The following is a 26,388-nucleotide window of genomic DNA, read 5'->3' as shown; positions in this document are numbered from 1 at the left end:
AACGCGAGTTGTTAAAAAACGTCTGAAAATCAGGAGCTTTTTTCAGGCGAAAACAGCTCCGTATTTTCAGACGTATTTTACTACTGCGTGTGAACATACCCTTATTGTCCGTGCAGTTGTTGCAGATGAAAAAACTTTTTACCTGCAAAAAACATGAATTGCTGACTTTATCTGTGGCGTTACCCTTAAAGCATACTGTACCTAGGATACAATTAAGGCCTGATTTACACGAGCGTGTGCGTTTTGCGCGCGCAAAAAACGCTGCGTTTTGCACGCGTTGGTATTGCATATGCACTGCGTATACGCAGCGTTGTTGCGTTTTAAACGCGCGCACGACTAGCGTTTGCATCGCGCGTAAAAAACGCATAGAGGGGATTACTGGTACGCCAGCCTACAAATAGGCCAGCTGGCCCAACCCCTGCTTGCTGGGAGAAGCCTGTTTAGAACCTTATTTCCGCCTCTGCAGAAACCACAGTGTGTGTTTCTCCCTTCACGTTGGAATCGCCTTGACACGCCACAATTATGCCTTCGCCATCGCTGGCGCGTGTGCTTCTTGTCTGGATGATCTCACGTCGGTTTGGGGAGCGCCGACACATGCTGCAGCACCAGACGCCTGTAAGAAGTCGCATTTGGGTTCATCCACTTGTGGCCCAACGTACAATAAAAGGCCATTTCCATACCCTGTATGAGGACTTACGCCGGCATCCAGAAAAATTTCGAGCCCTCTGCCGCATGTCTGTGGCCACATTTGACCTTCTGCTTGAGCAAACGTGCTCTGGTCTCACCTACCAGAATACCAACATGAGACGCTGCATTTCGGCCGAGGAACGGCTGCTTGTGACCTTGAGGTATGTGTGCAGCTGCTATTACTTAGTCCATGACGCTGTCTGCTTCACCAGCCCCCCTAACATGTGTTCTGCCTTTCTTTTTCTTTCTCGTTGTTTTCTAGATTTCTGGCCACAGGCAATAGTTATCATTCGTTACATTTTGAATTTCTTTTGGGAGTGACCACCATTTCGTTCAATGTCACATCCACCTGTGTCGTGTTGTGGCAGAGGTTAAAGAGCACGGTCATGCCTCAGCCCACGACAGAACAGTGGCTAAGTATTTCAGAGGGATTTCTTAGAGCTACTGAATTTCCAAATTGCATTGGTGCCCTAGACGGCAAACACATCCGTGTGAGAAAGCCCCCACGCAGTGGCTCGCAATACTATAACTACAAGCAGTATTTTTCTATGGTATTGTTAGCCTTGGCGGACACTAATTATTGTTTCACTATTGTTGACATTGGCTCGTATGGAAGCTCGGCAGATGCACGCATATTCCGTTCATCAAGAATGGGGAAGCGACTCGTGAATAATCGACTGGCGGTGCCGGAACCTTCCATCCTCCCGGGCTCCAGCGGCCCCCCAATCCCGTATGTCATCGTGGCGGATGAGGGGTTTGCACTCACAAGGCAAGTCATGTGTCCCTTTGCAAGAAGGGGCTTGGATGACCGTCGGCGCATGTTCAGTCTCCGCCTTGGCCGAGCTCGGCGATGTGTGTAATGTGCCTTTGGCATTATGTCGAACAGGTGGCGTGTCTTTCTGTCAACAATGCAATTGTCCATGCAGAATGTCACACGTGTTATAGAAGCGTGTGTAGTTCTGCATAACTTCTGCCGCATTAATGATGCTACCTTTGATGCAGAATATATCCTAACACATGCAGGCACCAGTGACATTGGCCCTGTGATTCCTCTCGGCCGATCTGTCTCTTCCGGCCTTCGAGTGCGGGATACTTTGGTGGCATATTTTGAGTGCCCATCTGGAACCGCACCGTGGGGGGTTGATGACCTTTGAAGGGGTGTGTGTTGTTTGGCGGCTTCACTACACACGTCACATGTGACCAGTTATTTCGTGTTTTTTTGGGGTTGTTGTTGGGTTAGGGACTCGCAAAACATGAGGACCCTTGACGCGGGTTGCGAGCTTACATCTGTCGGGGTTTGATCAGGACTTTAGACAGTTGGCGACTTACTTTCCCGAGATATCATGTTGTGCGGCCTAAAGTTCGGAAAGTCCAATTGCAAGTGTACTTAGGTTGCTTCGGGGCCCATGGCAGCACCTAAACGTTGCCACCGCTTGCAATCCATGTCAAACCCCGAGAGATTAACTAAAACCTCATATCACGTGTGTATGCATTGGACCAAAAGGCCAGAAGTGTGTGAGAGTGTAGGCAAAGGAAATGTGTGTCAAACCTTGTGTTGTGTGGTATCAATGAATAACAACACGAAATCCAACCATTAACCATGACATTTTTTAATGCTGTGTTTGGGCACAACACAAACTTTTTGCATCAAAAGAAAAACACCAACATGGTGTATATTAATACACATCCAACAAATGATACCGAAATAAACGTTGGCAGGCCTGCACCACACACAACTGTGGCGTTCTAAACTCTTGGCACCAACACACTCATAGGTGTTGGTATTGATGTCCCGGGGAGGCATACGCCTGCATTTCAGCACCACTATGCTGGACCTGGAGCTGGCTAGGTTGTTCCTCGCCAGCATAGTGGTGCTGATGTTGGGGGTGGAATGTTGGGCCAGGGAAGTGGGGAGCCATAGGGCGCATGTACGGATGCGGGCGTGCCATCTGGGGGACAGGGTGGAATGGGGCAGGCACCTGGGGCGTGGTGGCCGGCATGTATGAACTGCGCCATTGCTCTATGGCCGTGAAGCAGATGTTAGGATTGTGGGGCGGTCTGGAAGCGTCGATCAATGTGACTATCGACGCCTGCAGACAGCCCATACGGTCCATGGGCACCAGCCGTAGGAGGGGAACTATGCTTCGCCCAAACGCGTCATTCCCGTCCTCTTCAGCGGCTCGACTTAGATACTCGAGGACACGAGTATCTACCTGGGCAGCTGTGGAGGGCTGTGGAGCACGGACACGGCGATTGCGGGCACGCACGGGGCGCTCCTCTGTTGGAGAGGCGACGGCCCCTGCAGACTGGCCAGGTGCCGGCTCCTGGGGTGTCGGCTCTGGGCTGGGCGGCAGGACATTGGGAGCAGGAGGTTCTTGCTGAGACTCGCCGACGTCAGTCTCCTCGGCGGTGTCTTCCAAATTGTCGGTGGTTCTACAAGGAGAAAAAAACGTAAGAATAGAATATTGAACAATGCCCACACCAACACGTTGGCAAACAGGACATGGGCAAACACACATTAGACACATGCAAAGGCATAAACTCTTACGTGCGCATCTCCATGATGTCCTTCAAGAACATCAGCTGCTTTGTGTAGATATAGGGGCGTTTGCGAGAAGCGCCATCTCCGCTGCGTCCCCTGTCACCCATCTCTCTGCGAAATTGATCACGGCAGCTCCGCCACCGTGTTTTGATATCTTGGACTGTTGGATTTAACAAACACATAACATGCCATCAGAACTATCACCTCTCACTTCTAACTGAAGGGCCCTGCAGTGCCAATGACGTGGGACACGGTGATGCGCCTGCTCCACCAAAGTTCCTCGTGCTAATGCGCGGAATACACATACAGGGCCCCAGGTCTTCTATAGGGATGACAGGCATTGACAGAAAATGCGTGGTACTCACCCAACCGAGTGCGGTCCCGGGTTCGGCCACTCTTCCACTCCTGCTCAAAAAGGTTCTGGGCGACGACCTCCCAGGCGTCCCCCTTGACCGTCCTGTTGTGGTACTTCTCTGAGCTCGTGTCCCAGATTGCAGGATGGTCCTGGACAAAGAGGATGAGGCGCTCTACGTCCATCCCGCGCGGCATGGCAGTAGATTAGTTCACAAACAGCAAGCAACCTTGACAGAGTCTCCAGGCACTGACTAGGCTTGCCCCCTCGCACTGGCAACGCAGGCACTTCCTGGTTTGGGTTTGCTTTGTCTAGCTTTATAGACTCTTTTGCATGGACATAACAGCTCTTGCGTGATTTTCGCGCATGCAACGCAGGAGCGTCCATGTGGCATGCGTTGTTTTCACGCACCCATTGACTTCAATGGGTGCGTGTTGCGCGAAAAACGCACGATTATAGAACATGTCGTGAGTTTTACGCAACGCACTCACGTTGCGCAAAATTCACGCATCGTCTGCACTGCCCCATAGAGTAATATAGGTGCGTACGACACGCGTGAAAAGCACGCGCGTCGCACGCGCTTATATTACGCTCGTGTAAATGAGGCCTAAGTCCCATTGTATGCCATGGCCTCCCTTAACAAGGAGGAAAGCGGGCTCCTTTGTCATAGTGTGCGCATCTTCAGCCTTAAAGGGTCACAGAATTTACTAAATTCTGCAATTGTCTACACTTGACTTAGAATAAAGAGTCATTATCATTTGATTTTATTCCCCATAAATCAATAGTAAAAGTGTAGTTAAGAAACTTTTCAATATATCTTATTACAGAAAAATGCTGCTTACGTAGATGTGATTGATAATAGCTGGATCCTGCATGTCAGAGACACCCAAGACCAACTTTTAGCCGAACCGTCAATCCTGCTGATGTGATAGAATCGTCTTTGACGGCAAGATACATCTTCTATATAGACACGATACATAGAAGCTGTATCTAAAATAGTATTTTTTTTTTCTAAAAACCTATTTAAAAGTTTGTTAAAATCCCATAATACTTTGTTTTATATCTAAAAAAAAATTTTCAAAGGTTTACATAGCACACGTACGAACGTACGTAGGTACGTACGTACGTACGTACGCACGCACACACACGCACACACACGTGGCCGCACAGAAAAAGCCATGAAACAGGCATATAAATGCATGCCGTTTTTGTCACAGTCACGGCTTTTTTACAAAAACAGTTATTAATTATATCTCATGTACAAAAACAACCCCAAAAAATATACCAAACGGCTAAAACATGGCAAATTTTTTTTGTCTGTAACAATACCCTTTGCCTTTTATGCTGTTGTGTTACATAGTTAGGGTATGTTCACTCGCAGTGTTTTCAGGCGTATTTCAGAGCGTAAACGCCTCGAAATACGCCTTGAAAAACTCTTGTGAAACACAAACAGCTTCCCATTGTAATAAATGGGAAAAACAGCCTTTTGTTCAGACGGGGCGTTTTTTTACGCCGCTGTTTTAAAAAACGGCGTGTAAAGATATGCAGCGTAAAAATAAGGAGCATTTCACTTCTTGAGCCGTTTTTGTAGCTGTTTTTCATAGAGTCAGTTGAAAAACAGCTCCAAAAACGTCTAATTAAAAGCCTCAAAATACGTTTTCTGCATTAAAAACGGCTGAAGATCAGAGGCTGTTTTCCCTTGATGAATACAGCTCCATAATTTTCAGCTGTTTTAATTCTGCGTGTGAACATACCCTTAAATAGTTAGTACAGTTGAAAAAAGACACATGTCCACCAAGTTCAACCAAGGGATTGGAAAAAGGGAAGGGATGAAACAAAAATTCTACACATTGACATAGGAGCTGATTTTTTTCCTTCTAGGAAATTATCTAAGCCTTTTTTTTAAAGCTCTGCGGTAGGCTCTTCCACAGTTTACATGCAACTATCTTCGGTTACTCTACGCATCTTTAGTCTAAGCATCTACTGATGATCTGAAAATAAAGATAATGGACTCTCGCAAAGCTGAAGTAGGCTATAAAAATCTAAACGGTTCCTGCTTGCTATTTCTGCTATCTGAAATGTCATTAAAAAATGTAAGGGAAATTGTTGAAGTCAATACAAGATGTGGAAGATCAAACTGCTCGTAGACTGGTCAGGTATGCAATGCAAAAACTCACATCACTGTCTAGGACTATAGGGACATTTGACTGCCTACGCCTCCCATTGAAATCAATGGGAGGCGATTTTGGGTGTTTTTTTGGCGCTGTTTCCGACGCAGTTTTCGCATCAAAAACAACGCCAAAATACTCTGTGTGAACTATCCCAAAAAGTTAATGCTGGTTATTATAAAAACGTGAGACCGGTCAGAGTGCCCACGCTAACCCCGCTCCACCTCCTAAAGCACCTTCAATGGGCATGTGATCCTTCAGAACTGGATCTTGGAGCAATGGAAGATGACCTGGCCTGATGAATAAACTTTTCTTTTACATCATGTGAACAGCCAGGTGTGTGTGCGTCGCTTACCTGGGGAAGAGATTGCACCACAATGCACTATGGGAAAAAGACAAGCCAGCGGAGGCAGTGTGATGCTTTGGGTAATGTTCTGCTGGAAACCTTGGATCTTGACATTCATGTGGATGTTACTTTGACATGTACCACCTACTTAAACATTGTTGTAGACCAAATACACCCCTTCAGCGCAATGGTATTCCCTAATGGTAGTGACCTCTTTCAGCAGGATAATGCGCCCTGCCAAACTGCAAAAAATGTTCAGGAATGCTTTGAGGAACATGACAAAAAGTTCATGGTGTTGACTTGGTCTCCAAATTCCCTAGATTTCAATTGAGCATCTGTGCGATGTGCTGGTAAAAAAGACTGATCCATGGAGGCTCCACCTCACAACTTACAGTTTTTAAAAGATCTGCTGTTAACGTCTTGGTGCCACAGGACACCTTTAGAGGTCTTATCTAGTCCATGACTCATCAGGTCAGGGATGTTTTAATAGCAGGACGGGGACCTACACAATATTAGGTAGGTGGTTTTAATGTTATGGCTGAACAGTGTATTTATACATACATACATACATCCAGGAGCGGCATCAGAATCCGGCGAACCCGGGCAAGTGCCAGGGCCCACTACCCTTGGGGGGCCCACGTGGTTGCCGTCTGCTGACGTTGCTGTCGTCAAGGCATCACTGTCCATATAAGTGGTTAGGAGGAGAGAAGGAGTCCCAGGCAGAGCGCTAGCGGCTCTGCTCCGGAACTCCATCTCTGGGTAAGCCCCTGACTGTCAGGGGCTTCCCCAGAAACAAAGTCCCGGAGCGGAGCCACTTCTGGCGCTCTGCCTGGGACTCCTTCTCTCCTCCTGACATTACTGACCATATATGGACAGTGATGTCAGGGGCTTCCCCAGAGACGGAGTTCCTGGAGCAGAGCCGCTATCACTCTGCCTGGGACTCCTTCTCTCCTCCTAACCCTGCCTGGGACTCTGTCTCTGGGGAAGCCCCTGACAACACTGTCCATTTATAGACAGTGTTGTCAGGAGCAAGGCAGTGTTCCAGGCAGAGTGCTAGTAGCGCTCTGGCTGGGACTTTGGCTCTTGGGCTGCCCTTGACATCACTAGCTGTATATGGATAGTGATGCCAGGGCTTTCCCAGAGCTGGAGTATCAAAGCAGAGCCTTTACTAGCGCTCTGCCCAGGACTTCAGCTCTGCTCCGGACATCACTATCCATATATGGACAGTGATGTCAGTAGCAGAGCAGGAGTCCCAGACAGAGTGCTAGTAGTGCTCTGCCCGGGACTATGGCTCTGGGGTCACCCCTGACAACATTGTCCCTATATACATATACTTCTCTCTGTGTGGCACTACCTGGGAGGGGGGCTGTGTGGCACTACCTGGGAGAGGGCTGTGTGGCACTATCTACAGAGGGCACTAAATTTATTTGGTTACAAACTGGGGTCCTAACTTCTATATGGAGGGCATAAACAGGGCCTAACGGGGTACAAAGTGACTTTTTCTGCAATTTTACTGCCGCCATGAGTTCCCCCGCAAAGGGGCTTACTAAGTCTGTGTCGCCCAAGGGCCCACATAAACCTCGAGCCGGCCCTGCATACATCTACACTCCTCAACATTGAAATTGCAACACCAACAAGGAAAAGCTTTGGAATTATGGAAATCACAAGATCGGTAGAAATTTAAAATGATATGCAAATTATAAAAAAAAAATTGCAAACAAAGTATTCCAAACTTCTTGATTTATTCAGTATCGAGTATGAGCGCCACGAGCAAAAATACACAAACTCACATGCCTTGGTATGCTATCATTGAGGTTATTAATGGTTATCTGAGGAATGTTATGCCACGCTGAACGCACTTGGGCATGCAAATCAAGATTGTCAAAATGATCAACTCTCTTTGCAATTGCCAACCAATGACTTCCCAGATGTTCTCGATAGGAGACAAGACCAGAGATGCTGCAGGCTATGGTAGCATGTTTAGGTCACACAGGCTGCTCACAGTAGCACAAATCAACATGCGGCCTGGCTTTGTCCTGATGAAAAAGGGCTTCTGGGACACTTTGGAGAAATGCCCATACCACTGGTTCCAAAACCAAATCAATGTAACGCTGAGCTGTTAGTGTACCTGAAAAGACTAGAGGAGTCCGCCTACCGTACATTATGCCCCCCACATCATAATCCTGGGAGTAGGACCGGTGTGACATTCCCCTGTGAATGCCTCTTCATGGCATTGCCCACGTGGTCTCCAGACCAATCTCCGGCTATCCTTGCGCCTGAGACAAAAGTGGGACTCATCGCTAAAGAGGATAAACCTCCATTATAGCCTCTAATGCCGTCTTGCTGTGCACCATGATAGCCTTTCAGAGCGGCGGCATATGGTCAATGGAACACCTGTAGCTGGACATCTGGCTCGTAGCCCAATGTCGTGCAAATGCCTTCTGATGCTTTGTGTCGAAACTGGTTGCCACGCTAGGCTTGGGATGTGACGTCCAATTTTACTTGAAGCACAGAATGGATCACTACATTCCATTCTTCCAATCAGACAATCCGTTCGTGCAGAGGTTTGCCTCTGCGCACCTCTTGCTGTCATTCCCGTTTGTTGTTGTTCTCCGAACCTCCAGGACACGCAACGTTGAACAGTGCTGCTATCTTGGCCTAGGCACGTAGCGATCTGCCGGAGTGATAAACCAAGGTCTCTCAGTTCAAGGATTCTGTCCCTCTCAGTTTGTGACAAGTGGCAATAATTGGCACGTCGACGAACAGGAGGCAACGCACAATCATCCCACACCACTTGATCTGATTTTTGAGGTTTCATTTGGCTAAAAACTTTGCTTTCAATCTGGCTTTTATGCCCCTCCCACATGCCACTGATTGGAGCTAGATGCTTGAAAATGTGATCATTTGCAGATCTTAGCAACACCCGCTACTTCCTCGATTTGCATAACCCTACAGCTTGCCCATCCTGGTGTTGCAATTTCAATGTTAAGGAGTATATATATATATATATATATATATATATATATATATATATATTTATTTATTTATTTACACATCAGTCCCTTCCCCCACGTGGATGATGATGCGGTCACAACTGCTGATTGCTAACTACAAACTCCCAGCGCTGAACATTTACGGCAGATGGTGCCAAGGGTTTAAGAGAAATAAGGACTGTCTGACTCTGTCTTTAGTCCATATTGACTTATGGAATAACAGTATAGTTTGGGTCTGAGACTGCCAGGGAGAAACATATATTAGGCAGGGTGACTATGACTGGCAAAGCCATCATTTATCATAATGTTTTAGATTTTTTTTTACAATTTTTGAGGAATGATGTGTTAGTAAGGCAACTAGTATTTTAAAAGCCAATTCCCACCCTTCCCATGCTTTTTTTGAATTAATACAATTGGGCAGGCAACATCGCGAGCTCAGGCTGAGGGAAAGCTGCTTACCTAATGCTGTGCAGTTCTTATATGTTCAAATAGGAATATGTGATGTTCTGGTTTTTTATGTTGTCTGGTACGCACATATTACCTATTGTTCTTTGTGTGCTAATTGCATGCAGTGAATATTATACTTGGAAAAATAAACTAATATACTATTATGTCACGCTAGATAGTAAACTGGCAAATTGCCACATGATCGCTGCCATATGATATGCACACCATACAATACTTTTTATACAGTACAATGGCAACTATAACATAAAGCAGCAGTGTTTTTAGTACTAACAGTCCAGATAGAGAAGGTGTGAGTCCAAGTATTCGGAAAGGAGCGCAACGTTAGTCGCAACGATGAAATAGGCCCAGATGATGTGAAATTAAATAGTCTTTTACTAACACACAAGAGTTTACTAGGTGGGTGGTATAAAAAATGGCCACAAGGGAGTGCAAACACTTTTTAGCAGAAAGGCACAGTCATTTAGTACCCTACACAAAAACAAAATGGCAAATGGCAATTTCAGGCAATGTGGCCATGATGCTCATACACTTCTCTTGGCTTTTGGACAGAGCTTTAATTCCTTACTGATGCAGGGGTACATCCACTATAACTCAAGGGCCTTTCTCTCTGGCCTTTAGCACTCTTTATTTTTAGGCCTCTTGCTATTTTAGCAAATCATGAGGCCCCTAGAAACTTCTACCCTTCTTTTCCAACAACTCTATCACATGAAGAACCCTAGAAATTCCACCCACCTTTCTTAGCAACACAATGACAAGGAGGCCTCTGGCAACTTCCACCCACCTTTTTCACAGTCTCTGTTTGTGGGAAGGCCACAGGAAACTCCACCTGCCAACACTTCTGGAGGGGAAGGCACCCAGGACAGAGCGTACGCCAAGGAGGTTCTGACGCCAGCTTACCCTCTCGTAGCACCTTGCTTCCTGTGCCACTACTTTCATAGTATGGAGGGAGACTTCTCTCCTTCCCCTGCTGATGCCGTGTTTCCCCTCGTGCACACCAGCACCAACAGCATCCTGCTACTCCGAGGGCCGTAGCCTGCACACTGAAACACCCGCCTTTTACCAATTTTGCGCTGTTCCCAGTGTGAGGCACGTAGTGTCACTACGTTTTATGCGTCCACACCACTATTCTGGGGCAGGACAATCCACTCAAGAGGGCGTATTGGCCATTTTCCCCAGTGCCTACGATAGACAGGGTCAGTTATCATTGCCTGAACAGCATTAAAGGGAATGTGTCGCTAGAAATTTTTTTTTTTTTAGTTAAACAGTTAGTATATAAATGATTACACATTGTTCTAATTTTTTAAAATTTTTCACAAGTCAGGAAATATTATAAATTAGATTCTAATTTATAACATTTCCATTTGCTGGTCACTAGAGGGAGCAATTCCCAAAATTGCAGCATTGGCATGTGGTAAAGCACCCTCATTGCTTTATGCTGCAAAATTGGAGAAGACACGCTCTAGTGTGCTCAAACAATCCCCACTCCTTTATCATGGCTAGTGCAGGGAGAAAAGACGAGTTAGAATGTTCAAACCACCTACACTGTGTGCCGCCATTTTTTGAGCGAATGCACAGTGTAGGAGGATTAGATACAGTGATAATCACACAGTATAACATGAACATATCTTACCTGCTCCTGCCGCTGCCGCTGCCTCCGCTCCCTGTCCTTGCTTCTGAACATATGGACGGAAGCCGCGACCGGAAGTAGTCATCTTACTGTCCGGCCGCGGCTTCCGGTCCACATGAAAATGGCGCCGGATGTCGCTCTGCTGAAGACCTTTCTTTTGGACTGTGTGGGAGCGGCACATGCGCCGTTCCCACACAGACGGCGTACATTATAGTGAATGGAACAGCTCCCGTTCGCATTCTCTATGGGGATGTATGTGCCGTATACCATCTCTGTATGTGTCGTTAATGATGAAAAAAATAATGGCAGCCCCCATAGAGAAGTAAAAGAAAGAAAAAAGAAAAAAGTAAAACACAAAAACACAAATAAATTAAATTTATTTTAATAACATACTAAAAGCAATAATATATATAATTTTTTTTTTTTTCGTGACACCTTCCCTTTAAGTAGTAGTGAGCTTTGCTTGAGGACCTGCCAAGCTCACAACATGTGACCACGGGTCCTTAATATATAACGACACATTATCAAATGATAATTCTGTTTGGCCACTAAGTGGCAGCAAAGCAATAATAATATATATACATAGATCAAAGGAATAAAGCTATAGCACAGCATACATAGCAATACCTCTTCTACAGGATCTGGGCCTTTTAAAAAAAGAGCAGTTAGAGCAACATAAATCAAAACATTTAATAAAACAATAGCGATCTCTTAGGGAGCGGCTGCTCAAAACCTTACAAAGGAAAATAAGAGAGAAAGGAAAAGGTAGAATTTTAAAAGATAAAATTTGGGTCAAGGTATGCATTAGTTTCTGGTACAAGCTGAAGGGTTTAGCTATTCATTCATTCATTCATTCATTCATTCATTTCTTCTTTATGCTCTCACTAAATTGCCCTGTGTCTTTTTTTCACAATTGTAATCTCTGCTGCGGGGCATTTGGGGAGTCAGATAAATAAGCAGCCAGCATGCATATTAGTGTGCAATCAAGATGTGATGCGCCATATTGTCCCCTTAAATGACACGTTTTCAAACACAAGGCTCGCGGGCCAAATCCAGCCCGCCACTGCAAAAATAAAGTTTTTACATGCAGCGCCACAACAGAAGGACTTTTTACTGCCGCCTGTAGTGTCCGGCAGAAAAAAGCACCGTCCGGGATTTAGTTCTCCTGGAACATTGCACTGCGCATGCGTCAAAAAGGACATGTGCAGTGCAAAGGGAAGAGTATGCGGCTGCGGGCATATTGTCAATCAGAAAAAATGCAGGCTGTGGCCAAGTGAGTAAGGTCAGTGCCGGGAGTGGACCACTCCAGTCACCTGACCTCACGTTAGTGACATGAGGTCAGTTGACTTACTTAGTGAGGTCGGTGCTGGCCCGGGAATGAACCAATCCAGTCACCTGACCTCACATCAGTAACATGAGGTCAGGTGACTGACTTAGGTCAGGTGACTGGATTGGTTCATTCCCGGGCCAGCACCGACCTCAATCAGACCGCTGCCGCGTGACCTCCTAAATGTGAGTCACGCCAGGCAGAGCGGAGAGCTCAGTATATGTGTGTGACTATATACAAGGGGCGGACTGTATGGCACTCCAAACAAGGGGGGCTTCGTGGCACTATGTACAAGAGGCTGTGTGGTACTATCTACAGGGGGGGCTGTGTGGGACTATATACTAGGGGCGAACTGTGTGGCACTATCTAAAGGGGGGGCTGTGTGGGACTATATACAAGGGGCGGACTGTGTGGCACTCTGTACAGGGGGGGACTGTGTACAGGGGGGCTGTGTGGCACTCTCTACAAAGGGGGCTGTGTGGCACTCTACAAGGGGGCTGTGTGGCACTCTACAAGGGGGGATTGTGGCACTCTGTACAAGGGGAAGCTGTGTCGCACTCTGTACAAGGGGAGGCTGTGTCGCACTCTGTACGAGGGGGCGGCTGTGTGGCACTCTCTACAAGGGGGCTGTTTGGCACTTTGTACAAGTGGGGGTGTGTTGGGCGATCTACAAGAGGGTGTGTGTGTGTGTGTGTGTGTTGGGCTATTTACAGGGAGCTGTGTGTGTGTGTGTGTGTGTGTGTGTGTGTGTTGGGCTATCTACAGGGGGCGGTGTGTGTTGGTCTATCTACAGGGGGCTGTGTGTGTGTTGGGCTATCTACAGGTGGCTGTGTGTGTGTTGAGCTATCTACAGGGAGCTGTTTGTGTGTTGGGCTATCTACAGGGGGCTGTGTGTGTTGGGCCATCTACAGTGGACCATGTGTGTTGGGCTATCTACAGGGGGCCTTGTGTGTGTGTTTGGCTATCTACAAGGGGCTGTGTGTGTGTTTGGCTATCTACAGGTGGCTGTGTGTGTTGGGCTATCTACAGGGGCATTATTACTATGTGGGGGCACAGTTATTGAGGGGGAACTTTTATTGTGTTGAGCACTGAGGGATCATGATTACCATCTGGGGCACTGTGGATTACGAGTTTGTTTAGACTGGGATGGGATATAGGTGTGGAGGGTACTGGAAAAGCGAGAATCCAATATGTCTGTGTGTCAAATTCTTACAATTACAATCGGCCCTTTGAAGGCAACCATAAGGCTGATGTGGCCCTTGGTGAAAATGAGTTTGATGCCCCTGCCATAGACCATTGCCCCTGTAATAAGGCTTTTTTTTATTTTCTTACAGATTCTGTGGAAACCATGGAAAACAAACTGTTTTATATATATATATATATATATATATATATATATATATATATATATATATATATATATATGTATATAACACTGTATGAGGAGAGCAGATAGCAACATCTCGGTGCCCATAGTTAAATAGATTCAAAAGGACACCAGTTCAAATGTTGACACATTACTTTCTATTTATCTAGCCAAAGAACCACAGAGCTGCTGCAGTCATTTCCATTGGTAATCTCTAAAGAACAAGTCCTTGTTCTAAAAGCAATAATATATCCTCCGGGATGAATGACATGATGGTCACAATTAGAATACCCTAAATGTCTGCTTCTTGTTAGCTATTGGCTCGGTTTATTATTTTTTATTCACAATGAGAAAACTTCCTTGAGGAAACATAAATCAAGGTAGTTTTTCTGAAATCCTAGCGCCATGTGTTAATAGGGCACTGCATTCTACATCATGCTTCTATACAGTAACTTTATGACATTTCTGTTGAGCAGAGCACATGATAAAATACATATGGAAACTAAATACAAAAATAAACAATACAAAGATCCTTTTGAACCTTGATAAGCTACAAACTACTCAAATTGCAATTCCATAATATATTGTTATTTACAGCATTACAGCAATGTAAAAGGATGACAGTAGAGATAAATTGACAAAAAGTTTCGAATTCTGCAAAATCCCAGACTTTAGGGTTTGCGTCGCACAAAGCGCGACACAACGGAAGCCGCCGGTGAGCACCGGCCACCATTTTACAAATTAGAAAGAGGATCACATTACTTCAGGCAAGCTTCCCCCAGGTTATACCTCCTTCTAGCACAGCCAATTATGAAGGGTATAAGTAGATGACATTAGTAATGCTGTCTGTAATGGCTGTGGTCGCGGACCGCCTCCTCCCCTTACCTATTGATGGCCGCGACCGCAGACGTTCCTCCTCTGGCCGACGTCTCCTTCCCAGGAGACGTCAGCGCATTAGGTCGCTCTGTCCTGCAATGTCCGTGAGTGGGCGCTGGTTCCCGGCCTTAAAGGGCCAGCGTGCATATGTAATTAATGAATTAATTTTTTCCCAGATCACCCTGGACTATAAAAAGGGCCCTACCCTTTCAGCCCTTGCCTGAGCATTGTTGTAGTTTTCCCATGCTTGTATTGCAAATGGTCCCTTAGTGTTATCCTGCTCCCAGTGTTCCTGTGCCCTGCTACCTGTATCCTGTATCCCGTGCTGTGTTTTGTTCCTGAGCCTGTCTAGTGTTGGAGTCCTGTTGTGCCGCCTGCTGTTATACACCATATCTAGTGTCATCTGCCACTCCTGGTATCATCCGCCACATCTGTTGCAACCTGCCACGCCTGCTGGTATACAACACGTCTGGTGTCATTTGCCATCCCTGGTATCATCCGCCATGTCTGGTGCAACCTGCCATGCAACCTTCCACGCCTGCTGTTATACACTACGTCTGGTGTCATCTGCCACTCCTGGTATCATCCACCACGTCTGACGCGACATGCTGGTATAAACCACGTCTGGTGTCATCTGCCATCCCAGGTATCCTCCGCCACCTCTGGTGCAACCTGCCACACCTGCTGGTATACACCACGTCTGGTGTCATCTGCCATTCCTGGTATCATCCGCCTTGTCTGGTGCAACCTGCCATGCCAGCTGGTATACACCACGTCTGGTGTCATCTGCCACTCCTGGTACCATCCGCCACGTATGACGCAACCTGCCACATCTAGTCCCATCTGTGCCAAAGCCTCTGCCACTGTCTGGACTATCTCAGGTACCCTTTTGCTATGAACCACTTGTATAGACTTTGCATAGACTGTGACTTGGCCAGCTGCCTCTCCGGTATGGCGGAGCGACCTAGTGGGTCCACATACCCCTAGATGGTGACACTGTCATGCCATTAAAGAGCTTGAAAAGGGTTAGATACAGTCCTAGAAGATATCAGAAAGTCAAACATGAATTTTCAGGGCAATTAGGGCACTTGCGATTAGCACCAAATTTATTCAGACTGAAATTGAATTGAACAGCTGATTCAACCAAAACCGAAAATTAATTTTGGGAAATTCGCTTATCTCTAGATACCAACCAACCTATAAAAAAAAATGATGCAACCTACTCTGGACCTTCAAGTCAACTAAGTTCTATGAAGGCGTGTTTTGTTTTGTTTTGTTTTGTAGGAAGAGTCTAAGTTTTAACCCCTTTAGGACACAGCCTGTTTTGGCCTTGTGGACACAGCCTATTTTTTCAAATCTGACATGTGTCACTTTATGTGGTAATAACTCCGGAATGTTTTTACCTATCCAAGCGATTCTGAGATTGTTTTCTCGTGACATATTGTACTTTATGTTAGTGAAAACATTTGGTCGATAAATTCAATATTTATTTGTGAAAAACTTCAAATTTTAGCAAAAATTTGCAAAAATTAGCATTTTTCTAAATTTAAATGTATTTGCTTGTGAAACAGATAGTAATACCACACAAAATAGTTACTAGTTAACATCCCCTATATGTCTACTTTATGTTTGCATCATTTTTTTTCACGTACTTTTATTTTTCTAGGACGTTACGAGGCTTAGAACTTTAGCAGCAATTTCTCATATTTTCAATAAAATTTCAATAGGCCATTTTTTCAGGGACCAGTTCAGTTCTGAAGTGGCTTTGAGGGCCTTATATATTAGAAAGTCCCCATAAATCCCCCCATTTTGAAAACTGTACCCCTCAAGGTATTCAAAACCACATTCAGAAAATATTTTAACCCTTTAGGCGTTTCACAGGAATTAAGGCAAAGTAGAGGTGAAATTTACAAATTTCATTTTTTTTGCCGAAATTCATTTGTAATAAAAAAAAATCTGTAACACAGAAGGTTTTACCAGGGAAACGCAGCTCAATATTTATTGCCCAGATTCTGCAGATTTTAGAAATATCCAACATGTGGCCCTAGTGTCCTAATGGACTGAAACACAGGCCGCAGAAGCAAAGGAGCAGCTAGTGGATTTCGGGGCCTCCTTTTTTTAGGAATGTATTTTAGGCACTATGTCAGGTTTGAGGAGGTCTTGTGGTACCTAAACAGCCGAAACCCCCCCAAAGTGACCCCATTTTGGAAACTACACCCCTCAAGGCATTTTTCTAGGGGTATAGTTAGAATTTTGACCCCACAGTTTTTTTGCAGAATTTAGTGGAATTAGTCTGTGAAGATGAAAATCACCTATTTTTCTGTGGAAACATAGAATTTTTTCATTTTTACAAGGAATAAAGGAGAAAAAGCACCCCAAAATTTGTAAAGCAATTTCTCCCGATTACGGCAATACCCCATATGTGGTCGTAAACTGATGTTTGGACCCACAGCAGGGCTCAGAAGGGAGGGAGCGCCTTTTGGATTTTGGAGCGCAGATTTTGCTGGATTGGTTTTCAGTGCCATGTCGGGTTTGCAACGCCCCGGAGGGACCAAAACAGTGGAAACCCGCCAAAAGTGACCCCATTTTGGAATCTACACCCCTCAAGGAATTTTTCTAGTGGTATAGTGATCATTTTGGCCCCTCAGGATCTTTTTTAGAGCTAGGGTGACCAAAAAACAGCGATTTTGGCGCTTTAAATTCTTTATTTATTACAGCGTTCACCGTGCGCAATAAATTACGTTTTAATTTATTCTGCCGGTCGGTACGATTACGCCGATACCATATGTGTATAGTTTTTTTTACGTTTTGCAGCGTTTGCACAATAAAATTAAGTTTCTATAAAATAATTTATTTTCTGGGACACGCTATTCTGAGCCGTAACTTTTTTATTTTTTCGTCAAAAAAGCTGAGGGAGGTCTTGTTTTTTGCGGGACGGGTTGTAGTTTTTATTGGTACCATTTTGGGGTAAATGCGACTTTTTGATCACTTTTTATTCTATATCTTGGGAGGGGTGGTGACCAAAAAATAGCGATGCTGACAGTTTTCCGTTTATTTTGTTTGCGGCGTTCACCGTCTGGAAAAATTAACATTATAGTTTCATAGATTGGGTCGTTACGAACGCGGCAATACCAAATATGTGTACTTTTTTTTAACGTTTTCATTTTTTCCCTATAATAAATGACTTATTATAGGAAAACAAAACCTTTTATTTTTACACTTTTATAAAACATTTTTATTAACTTTTTTTTTTCTTTTTACACTTTATATTTTTGTTTATTAACTTTTTTTTTACTTTTTACACTTTCTTTTTTTGACCTGCAGCACTGATCGCTGCTGGAATACATTACACTACCTAGGTAGTGTAATGTATTCCAACTGTCAGTGTGACGTCACAGTCACTCTGACAGTTGGTCTACGAGGATCAGCAGAGGCTGATCCTCATAGGCTGACATACATGGCAGACTTGGGGGCCGTTGTCTGGCCCCCGGGTGCCATCACAAGCATCAGAAGCCCCCACGATTGCATGGGGGCTGCTGATGCGCTACAAACCCGCTACATGCGGAGATCGCAATCGAGCCCCGCATGTAACGGGTTAATTGCCGAAATCAGCGGCGATGAGCCGCTGATCGGCAACACTGGTGAGTGTCAGCTGTCGGGGACAGCTGATCTCCAAGTTCCCGATGCACACTGTCGCCGACAGTGTGCATCGGGAACGGCACAGTGACTTTCTGTCACTCTGACAGGAAGCCTATCAGGACCAGCCGAAGGTTGGTCCTGATGGGCTTCTGTCCGTGGCAGACCCGGAAGCCATTGTTTGGCTTCCGTTTGCCATACTAACTATCGGCAGACCCCGCGATTTCGGACGGGGGTCTGCCGATATGTTAGAAACCCCTAAAATTCGGCGATTGCACCCGATCGCCGAATTTAAGGGGTTAATGCGCCGAAATCAGCGGCAAAGGACCGCTGGCCGGCAAGAGGGGAGTGTCAGCTGTCGGCGACAGCTGACCTCCTGGTTCCCGGTGCACACTGTCGCCGACAGTGTGCACTGGGATTAACTCAGTAACTGTACGTCCTCGTGCGGGAAGTAACTTCCCGCAACGACGTACAGTTACGTCCTGGTGCGGGTAGGGGTTAATTGCCACCATTTTGGGGTACATATTATTAACTTTTATTATTGTTTTTTGTGAGGGAATGGTAAAAATTTCAAAGAACGGATTTAAAGGGCATTATAGTTTCTGCAGAAAAGTTTGTTCTTTGCAAAATTAAATGTTTTAAAATTTTCCAATATACTTTCTGACTTGCAGTCAGTCATAGGAACCTTCCTTGTTTACTTCCTGAGTAGATAACTGTTTGTGTCAACAAAGTTTATAGCTAGGAGTATGGTAAGTGAATAGGAGGTTCTACTGTCAGAAGCAGTAGATGTAACCTGCTGGTCGTAACAGTTTGCTCAGGCCATGGAACACTCTGGCAATCCGAAAGTACAGTACAGATACTCTATGACGCCGTCAAGGACATCAGCAGTTGTCCATACTAAATGTTGCAGTGTATGAATTCCCTGGCTGCACAGCAAAGGGTTAACCAACATCCAGCATCTCCTATCCCAGAGCCTGCAGCTTCTGCAACACTACCGCCTACTGCTACTTACTCCTGGTCATCAGCATCAGCTGCCATCCTGAATATCCGCCAGGCCAGTTCCACAGCTGTACGGTGTACAATTCCGGACTCTTGCAGCAGAGTTGGCCTGAAATAACGAGGCCCTGGTCGCACTCTTCCAGCATTGGTTGGCAGACCGTATAAAGGACGAGTTAGCAAGTCATGAATTGCCTTCATTCCTAGATGCCCTCATCATGCTGGCCACGTGAATTGACATTAGTTTAAAAGGGCGTGCCCAGGAGCACTCCCAGGAAGCGGGACATAGTACGGGGGTTCCCAGACTCGCTCTGACTATTCAGAGACCTCTGCTCACCCTGGCTGTTGAGGAACCTATGCAAGTCAAGAGGGTTAGGCTTAGAAATCAAGAGCATCAGTGTAGGCGCAACAAGAACCTCTGCATATACTGTGGCCATTTTGTGTGCAAATGCCGTAAACTCTAGCACCTAAATTTGGTAGGAGGGCCGACCCTAGGTAAAGAGTATCTCTCTCCAAAGTTGACTATGCCCATGAAGTTGTCATGTGGTAATGCTTCTGCCACCGTTCAAACCTTTCTTGATTCTGGGGCTGCAGTAAACGTCATCCATCAAGACCTGGTGACTCATCTTAACCTGCCGATTGATCGTCTGGAGAGAGCCTTAGCAGTAGCATCCATAATGGTCAGCGCCTTCCTGATCCCACCCTGTGTTTCATGTGTTGCCGGTATCCCTTGCTTCTAGGCCTTCACTGGCTATGGCAACATGCCCCGGTTCTGGATTAGAACTCCAGCCAAATCCTTCAGTGGGGTTTAAGCTGCCGTACCAAGTGCTTGGCACAGATTGAACCTGCCTTGGTCCCATCTGTGCCTCAAAAACTGCAGGGTCTGCCCCTTGATATTCGGCTTATGCAGACGTCTTTAGTAAGAAGGAGGCGACCCTATAACTGTCCTGTTGATCTCTTGCCTCGGACAATACATTCTCCGGTTCTTTCTATCCGTTGTCCTTGCCAGAGACTCAAGCAATGTCAGAATACATTAGAACAAACCTATAAAGGGGATTCATCAGAAAATCCTATTTTCCGGCCTGAGCCGTGTTTTCTTTGTCTAAACGAAGGATGGATCTCTTCGCCCACGTATAGATTATCTTACTCTTAGTAAGATCACAGTAAAAAACAAATATCTGCTACCATTTCAACATGATCAGTGGAGCCAAAATCTTCACCAAACTAGATCTGCGCAGGGCATACAACCTGATCCGCATCCGTGAAGGCAATGAGTGGAAGATGGCCTTTAATACTCGTAATGGGCACTATGAATATCTCATTATGCCCTTCAGACTCTGTAATGCTCCTGCCGTACTTCAAGAGCTTGTAAATAATATATTCCAGGATCTGTTATACGTCAATGTGGTGGTCTATCTAGACGACATCCTGATTTTCTCGCCCGATTTGACTATCCAATGAAAATATGTTCGCCAAGTATTTGAGCGGTTGCAAGAAAGCTATCTCTATGCGAAATTGGAGAAATATGTCTACGGGAGATCCTCTCTTCCGTTTTTAGGTTTTATTGTGTCTGACCAGGGGTTGAAGATGGATCCCGATAAAGTGTCTACCACGTTGAACAGGCCTCGTCTCCAGGGTCTCCTTGCAATTCAGCGCTTTCTGGTATTTGTGAACTTTTACTGCCAGTTTAATGCCCACTTCACCGTTCGTTGCTCGCACCTATAATAGCCCTTACAAAGAAAGGGGTAAATGCTAAGAACTGGACCCCACAATTCCTCCTTGAGGTGGGAGCCTCTTCTGTTGATGCAGGTGCAGTCCTGACGCAAAATTTTCCTACTGGTAAGACTGTAACCTGCGGCTTCTTCTCCAAGTTGTTTTCTTCTGCCGACAGGAATTTCTTGTCAGTTCTGGGGGCCATCTATGGTCAAGGCCTGTATCCAGTCTGCTATTGCCATCAGTTATCAGCCTGTATCCAGTTGTCCATTACCAGCCTGTATCCAGTCCGCTGTTGCTATCTGTGGTCAGCTGGTATATGGTTATCCATAATCAGTCTGTTTCCAGTCCGCTGTTGCTATGTGTGGACAGCCTATACCAACCTGTATTCATTCCGCTGTTGCGATCAGTTATCTGCCTGTGTCCAGCTACAAGCTACCTCCTGTGTCCAGCTACCTGCTTGTGACCAGCGATCTGCCTATGTCCAGCTGCCCGCTACCTGCCTACATCTAGCTACCTGCTAACCACCTGTGACCAGTGATACACTGTCAGCTTCCATCCTTCAAGGTATCATCTGCCGGTGCCTGTTTCTTGTCTGTTTGGCCAGCAGCTACTCCACCGGCACTACTTAAAGAGGTAGAGGCCTGGTAGCCACCCCGAATTGAATACCAGATCTCTGTATAAGGGTTAAAGAATGAAGACTGGGGATGCTACTTAGATGCGCCCTTAGAGGTGGCCCTAAGCCAAACCGGTCGAGTAGCCCAGAGGTTCAATAAACCTACTGGTCGTAACAATAGAAGAGAAGATTGTATGTACAATACTTTAATAACAACTGATTTTAAGAAACCCTGAAACAAACGGTTCCCAGTTCAGAAAACCCATCTTCACATAGCCTACTAGAAAATTCTGAATGTGAATAGAGGGGAGTCAACTATTCAGGACCCTACATAGAGTGTCTCTCGCTCCGGAGGACCTGTCCTGTCCTGCATTACACAGACAACAGATTGATCTGAATGGACACTGTTTAATGCTTCATTTCCCCTGTGGTAACGCTGCAGGGAAATTAAACAATTGCTGCCAGATTTTCCCATTGACAGCTGATTTCAGGTAGTTTCAGAAGGTGGAGTTATTGTCTAGCAAATTTCCACTTTAGAAAACAACACACTTCCAGGGGTTAAAAATGTGTCCAAATTATAGATCGACACACAGGTGCACATCAAAGGTATACTGGCATATCCTAGTCAAATGTATTTGAAAAGGACACTCTTGTTACCATATGTTTGGCTAGTGATAGTTTATGTACACATTAGATGTATATGTTGGGAAAATTTCCTGCCATATACGCCGAATGTAGAGCCCAAAAACGTGGTGGAGAACCTAGCCTATGTGATATTGTCCAGTGCCTCTCTCACCTACATTATTTTGCCATATGAGTCTCTACAAGATGAAAACAATGAATAATTTTAGATGGTATTCACACACTAGCCCCTAATATAAGTCAATTTAATTCTAACATTTTTGCAGTAATTTCACAGCGTGAAGCAGAGAGCATAATGAACAGATGGATGAAGTAAATGTAAGAATCTCTGTTGGGGAGTACTGACAAAAATAAACCATATATCCTATACAGTAAATACACAGCTGTGTTGTGTGTAACTGCAGAATGAAGTGCATTTTATACTGGAGTAATGACAAATATATATGTAAACAGAGGGGATGTTGTAAGCTGAAACATTCATCATAATGAATGTGCGTTGGAATGGAACTGGTCATAAACAGACTCTGAACACCTGTTCAAGTATATTGCATTAATCTTACATGTATTAATGTTACATTTTTATGCATTTAAATCCTTTACCATGCTGTTCATTATAAGGATCAGGAGGGGATATGGTGTAGACAAAATAAATAGAATAAAACAAAAATTGTGTGTAAAACAAATAATCAAAATCAAACAAATATAAACTGATTTGTGAGACACAGGAGGGGAGGTTATCAGGCTATTTACACTATTATAGAGGCGGTAAAAAAGTTGCAGGCTGTATTTCGCAAAAATTGTAGACTTTTTTTGGTTTTACTCTGCATCTAGCACTTTTTTTTTGTTAGGAGCAAAGTTTAGCAAAAGGAGTTGTTGAGAAAGTGATGGCTCAAAATATATAAGACTGACATTTTAGACGAGTGTCCCAACAGACACTCACTCTGGAAATTTATCCAGATGCAGATCATAGATGTTATCGATATATCGGAGAGAAGCAAGAGACACAGACATTGCTTGCATGCTCAAAAATACTCCTCTGAGGTTTATTGCCAAAAACAATTACAATAATATCATTCAAATGGTGTGTAGGCTTGAGGTTAACCAATCAGAGGCAATGTGACAATAACTCTGATTCAGCCAATAGTAGACAATGAGAATATTTCATATTGAGCCAATCACAGACATACAATACATTTCAAATGTAAAATTATAATTCTTCATTAGATGCTTACGTTACTTAACACCTGCAAATTCTCTTGGCAAGAATACAATAGCTTGTTGGCCTCTAAAATGGAGGAGGCGTGGGAGTGTGGGAGTTTATTTGCGAATATATATGTGAATAATGAAATAGAGACAAATTAATAAGGAATGTGATAACTTCATGTCTGGGTGTTCAGCCAAACTGCTACAAGGTTATAGAAGAAACATTCAAAGATAATATATTTCTAAAATAGGGGGAAAGAAAGTAATTGCAGGTGGAATAGAAATGTCATCTCTGCATAATCCGGCATCCTGCTTGATAATTCATAATCTAATTTAATACAGAAAATATAAGCAAATGGACCATCCAACACAGAGTAGGACCGCCTGCGGCCCAACGTATTTACTATAATTACTTTTAATGATAGCAGAAATCTACGCCAGCTAGTAAATGGCCTAGAGTTCCCTTTCTGGCACATAGACAACCACAGATGTGCCTAATTTATTAAGAGGTGTGTGCTTCTTAATAAGTTATGCGCATTTTATGCCCGATCTTTAGATTAAGACTGGCGAATGAAACGTGTGTGATATTGCACTTCTTGTTTGTAATAAGGTCATTATTAATAGCATTAGATTTGCATTCTAGGTGTAGGTGTAAGGAAAGAGAGAAAAAATAGAGATCATACAGCTGGTATTAGATAACCAAGTCAGTTTTGATGCTGAATAAACGCTCAATCTTTATAAACATATTCCCACACAGATAGCGACCATGTCTGTTATCTGATATCTCTATAATACACACTGATGTCACTAAGGGGGCAGGGCTATATCATTGACTTCACAATACATCACTGTGATGGTGGGACTTTGCCTGTGATTTCAGTGTGGTTAGGCATGACCTCCTACAGTCCTCTATTCTTGTCCCATAAGGTGAAGTCTGTCTGAGTTGGAGGAAGCATCACTATCAGAGACTGTCTGTCTCTCCACTGGTGATACTGTTACCTGCAGTCTACTATATATTAGTTATATCTAGTATTCAACTACTACACTATAAACATTGATACTTACCAAGTTCTTTCAGATTCCAGGAACATCAGGTCTCAGCAGGACATTTGACAGGTATGGCTCCAATATAAAATTCATGTCTTTGCCTCAGAATCTTATATTCAATACCTGGCCTTGAGACAGGAGCCTGGCACAGGGAAACAGGCGACAGTGCCATTCACATTGGTTAGCAACACTATTAATAGTCCAAAATAGGAGACATTTTAGACCACCTTTTACCAGTGCATAAATGTCGCAGACACAGGTGGTACAACAAATTAAATCTTTACTGGAAATTGACGTCTCTGGGAGAGGCAGAATTCTTACAACGTTACACATGCATTAACACAGTCTTTGTCAAGACAATCTTTTTACACTGGTTGGTGGGAATGACACATCCCAGAACCCACAACATCCTAGACGTAGCCATATCCACAGAAAAGTCGACAGCCCTGGTGGTAGCAGGCCTTCTCCGTGCTTCACATTATCTCTGCAAACAAAACCTGCACCTTTTCCTATCCATAACCCCTGTTCACACGTCTCATCGTGTCCTAGGCCCAGCTAGATGTAGAGATTACCTTACAATTAAAGCTTTTTGCCCCCAAGGAAAGTCATTGCCAACGGTTCACAAAAAAACACATACAATTACATGTACATAGTTAAACCACAGTGTTTACCCCTCTTACATGTTTCCATTGCCCCATGGCCCCATATACAACTGCTACAGGGTACACTTTTTAATCAGCATGTAACAGCCCCTTTTCTTTCTGACTCCGTTCTCTTTATCCACTGGTAGCATCAATTGGCAGCACTATGCTGTCAGAAATACTGCAGCACTGTAGGAAATGTCGGTCTCCTGTACTCAAGTACTCAGGCCTAACGATGCCAATGCCTATGTAACCTGGATGAAATGAGTGACCTCCATTTACAGTCATTGGACTGCTCAGATTTTCACTGTTTATGCAATGTACATATATTCTTTGCTGTATATAATGTTTTGTTCTATAGGTTGGCTAGTTAACATACTGCGGTCCCTATGGCTGTATGAAGGAATGAAAGACTTCTGAGTACAGTGACAGGGGAGGTATAGAGGACTGGCTTGGCCCAGGAAGAGTTTGGTGCCGGCTGGGGACAGAGCGTGGTGGAGTCAGGTTGGACAGTTAGAGTCCATATAAGTGATGGTTTGGCACCATTACAGTAGAGTGTGATCTAACCTCACGTACCATGAGTGCTGCGGCCCCTTCAAAATAGCTGATGGGTGGTGGTGCAGAGAGTCAAACCCCCACCAATTAGATATTGATGGCCTATCGTGATAGGCCATCAATTTCTTCTAACTAGAAATCCTCTGTAAAGGATTTGCCTGACACAACTTCTGTGTCGACGTCTATGGTTAATCAGCCTGCATCTGTTCCTAGGTCTGCTAGAGTGATTCGATCTGCTACCACTCAGGTTGGTAGGCTGAGGAGTGGGAGAGCCTATCGCAGCCTGGCCAGACGGTTCTAGCTCCCGCTCTTGGTCTACTTATACCTTCATTTGCTGCTTGTCCTTTGCTTGTGATTCACCTGTTTCCTGGCTCTGCTGTTTCTGCTGTTACCATTGACCTCTGCTTAATATTGACCCTAGCTTGACTGACTATTCTCCCGCTCTGCATTTGATACCACGTACACTCCTGGTTTGACTCGGCTCGTCCACTTCTCTGTTGCTCACGGTGTTGCCGTGGGCAACTGCCCCACTTCCCTTGCTTTTGTGTACCCTGTCTTGTTTTGTCTGTCGTGCACATATTCAGTGT

At 44.8% G+C, this 26,388-nt stretch overlaps 1 protein-coding gene across 1 annotated transcript in view; it reads left to right on the top strand.

Moving 5' to 3' along the window:
- The first annotated feature begins 20,578 nt into the window (after positions 1–20,578).
- Positions 20,579–26,388, top strand: part of EIF4E1B (eukaryotic translation initiation factor 4E family member 1B) — a 38,728-nt gene continuing 32,918 nt past the window's right edge. The window contains exons 1-2 of the mRNA XM_075859385.1: positions 20,579–20,681; positions 20,943–21,046. Of these exons, the coding sequence (XP_075715500.1) occupies positions 20,579–20,681; positions 20,943–21,046 (207 nt within the window). The remainder of the gene's footprint in view (positions 20,682–20,942; positions 21,047–26,388) is intronic.

The sequence above is a fragment of the Rhinoderma darwinii genome, chromosome 3, assembly GCF_050947455.1.
Source record: "Rhinoderma darwinii isolate aRhiDar2 chromosome 3, aRhiDar2.hap1, whole genome shotgun sequence".
In the NCBI taxonomy this organism is placed as follows: Eukaryota; Metazoa; Chordata; class Amphibia; order Anura; family Rhinodermatidae; genus Rhinoderma; species Rhinoderma darwinii.
This window is presented reverse-complemented; position numbering and strand designations above follow the sequence as displayed.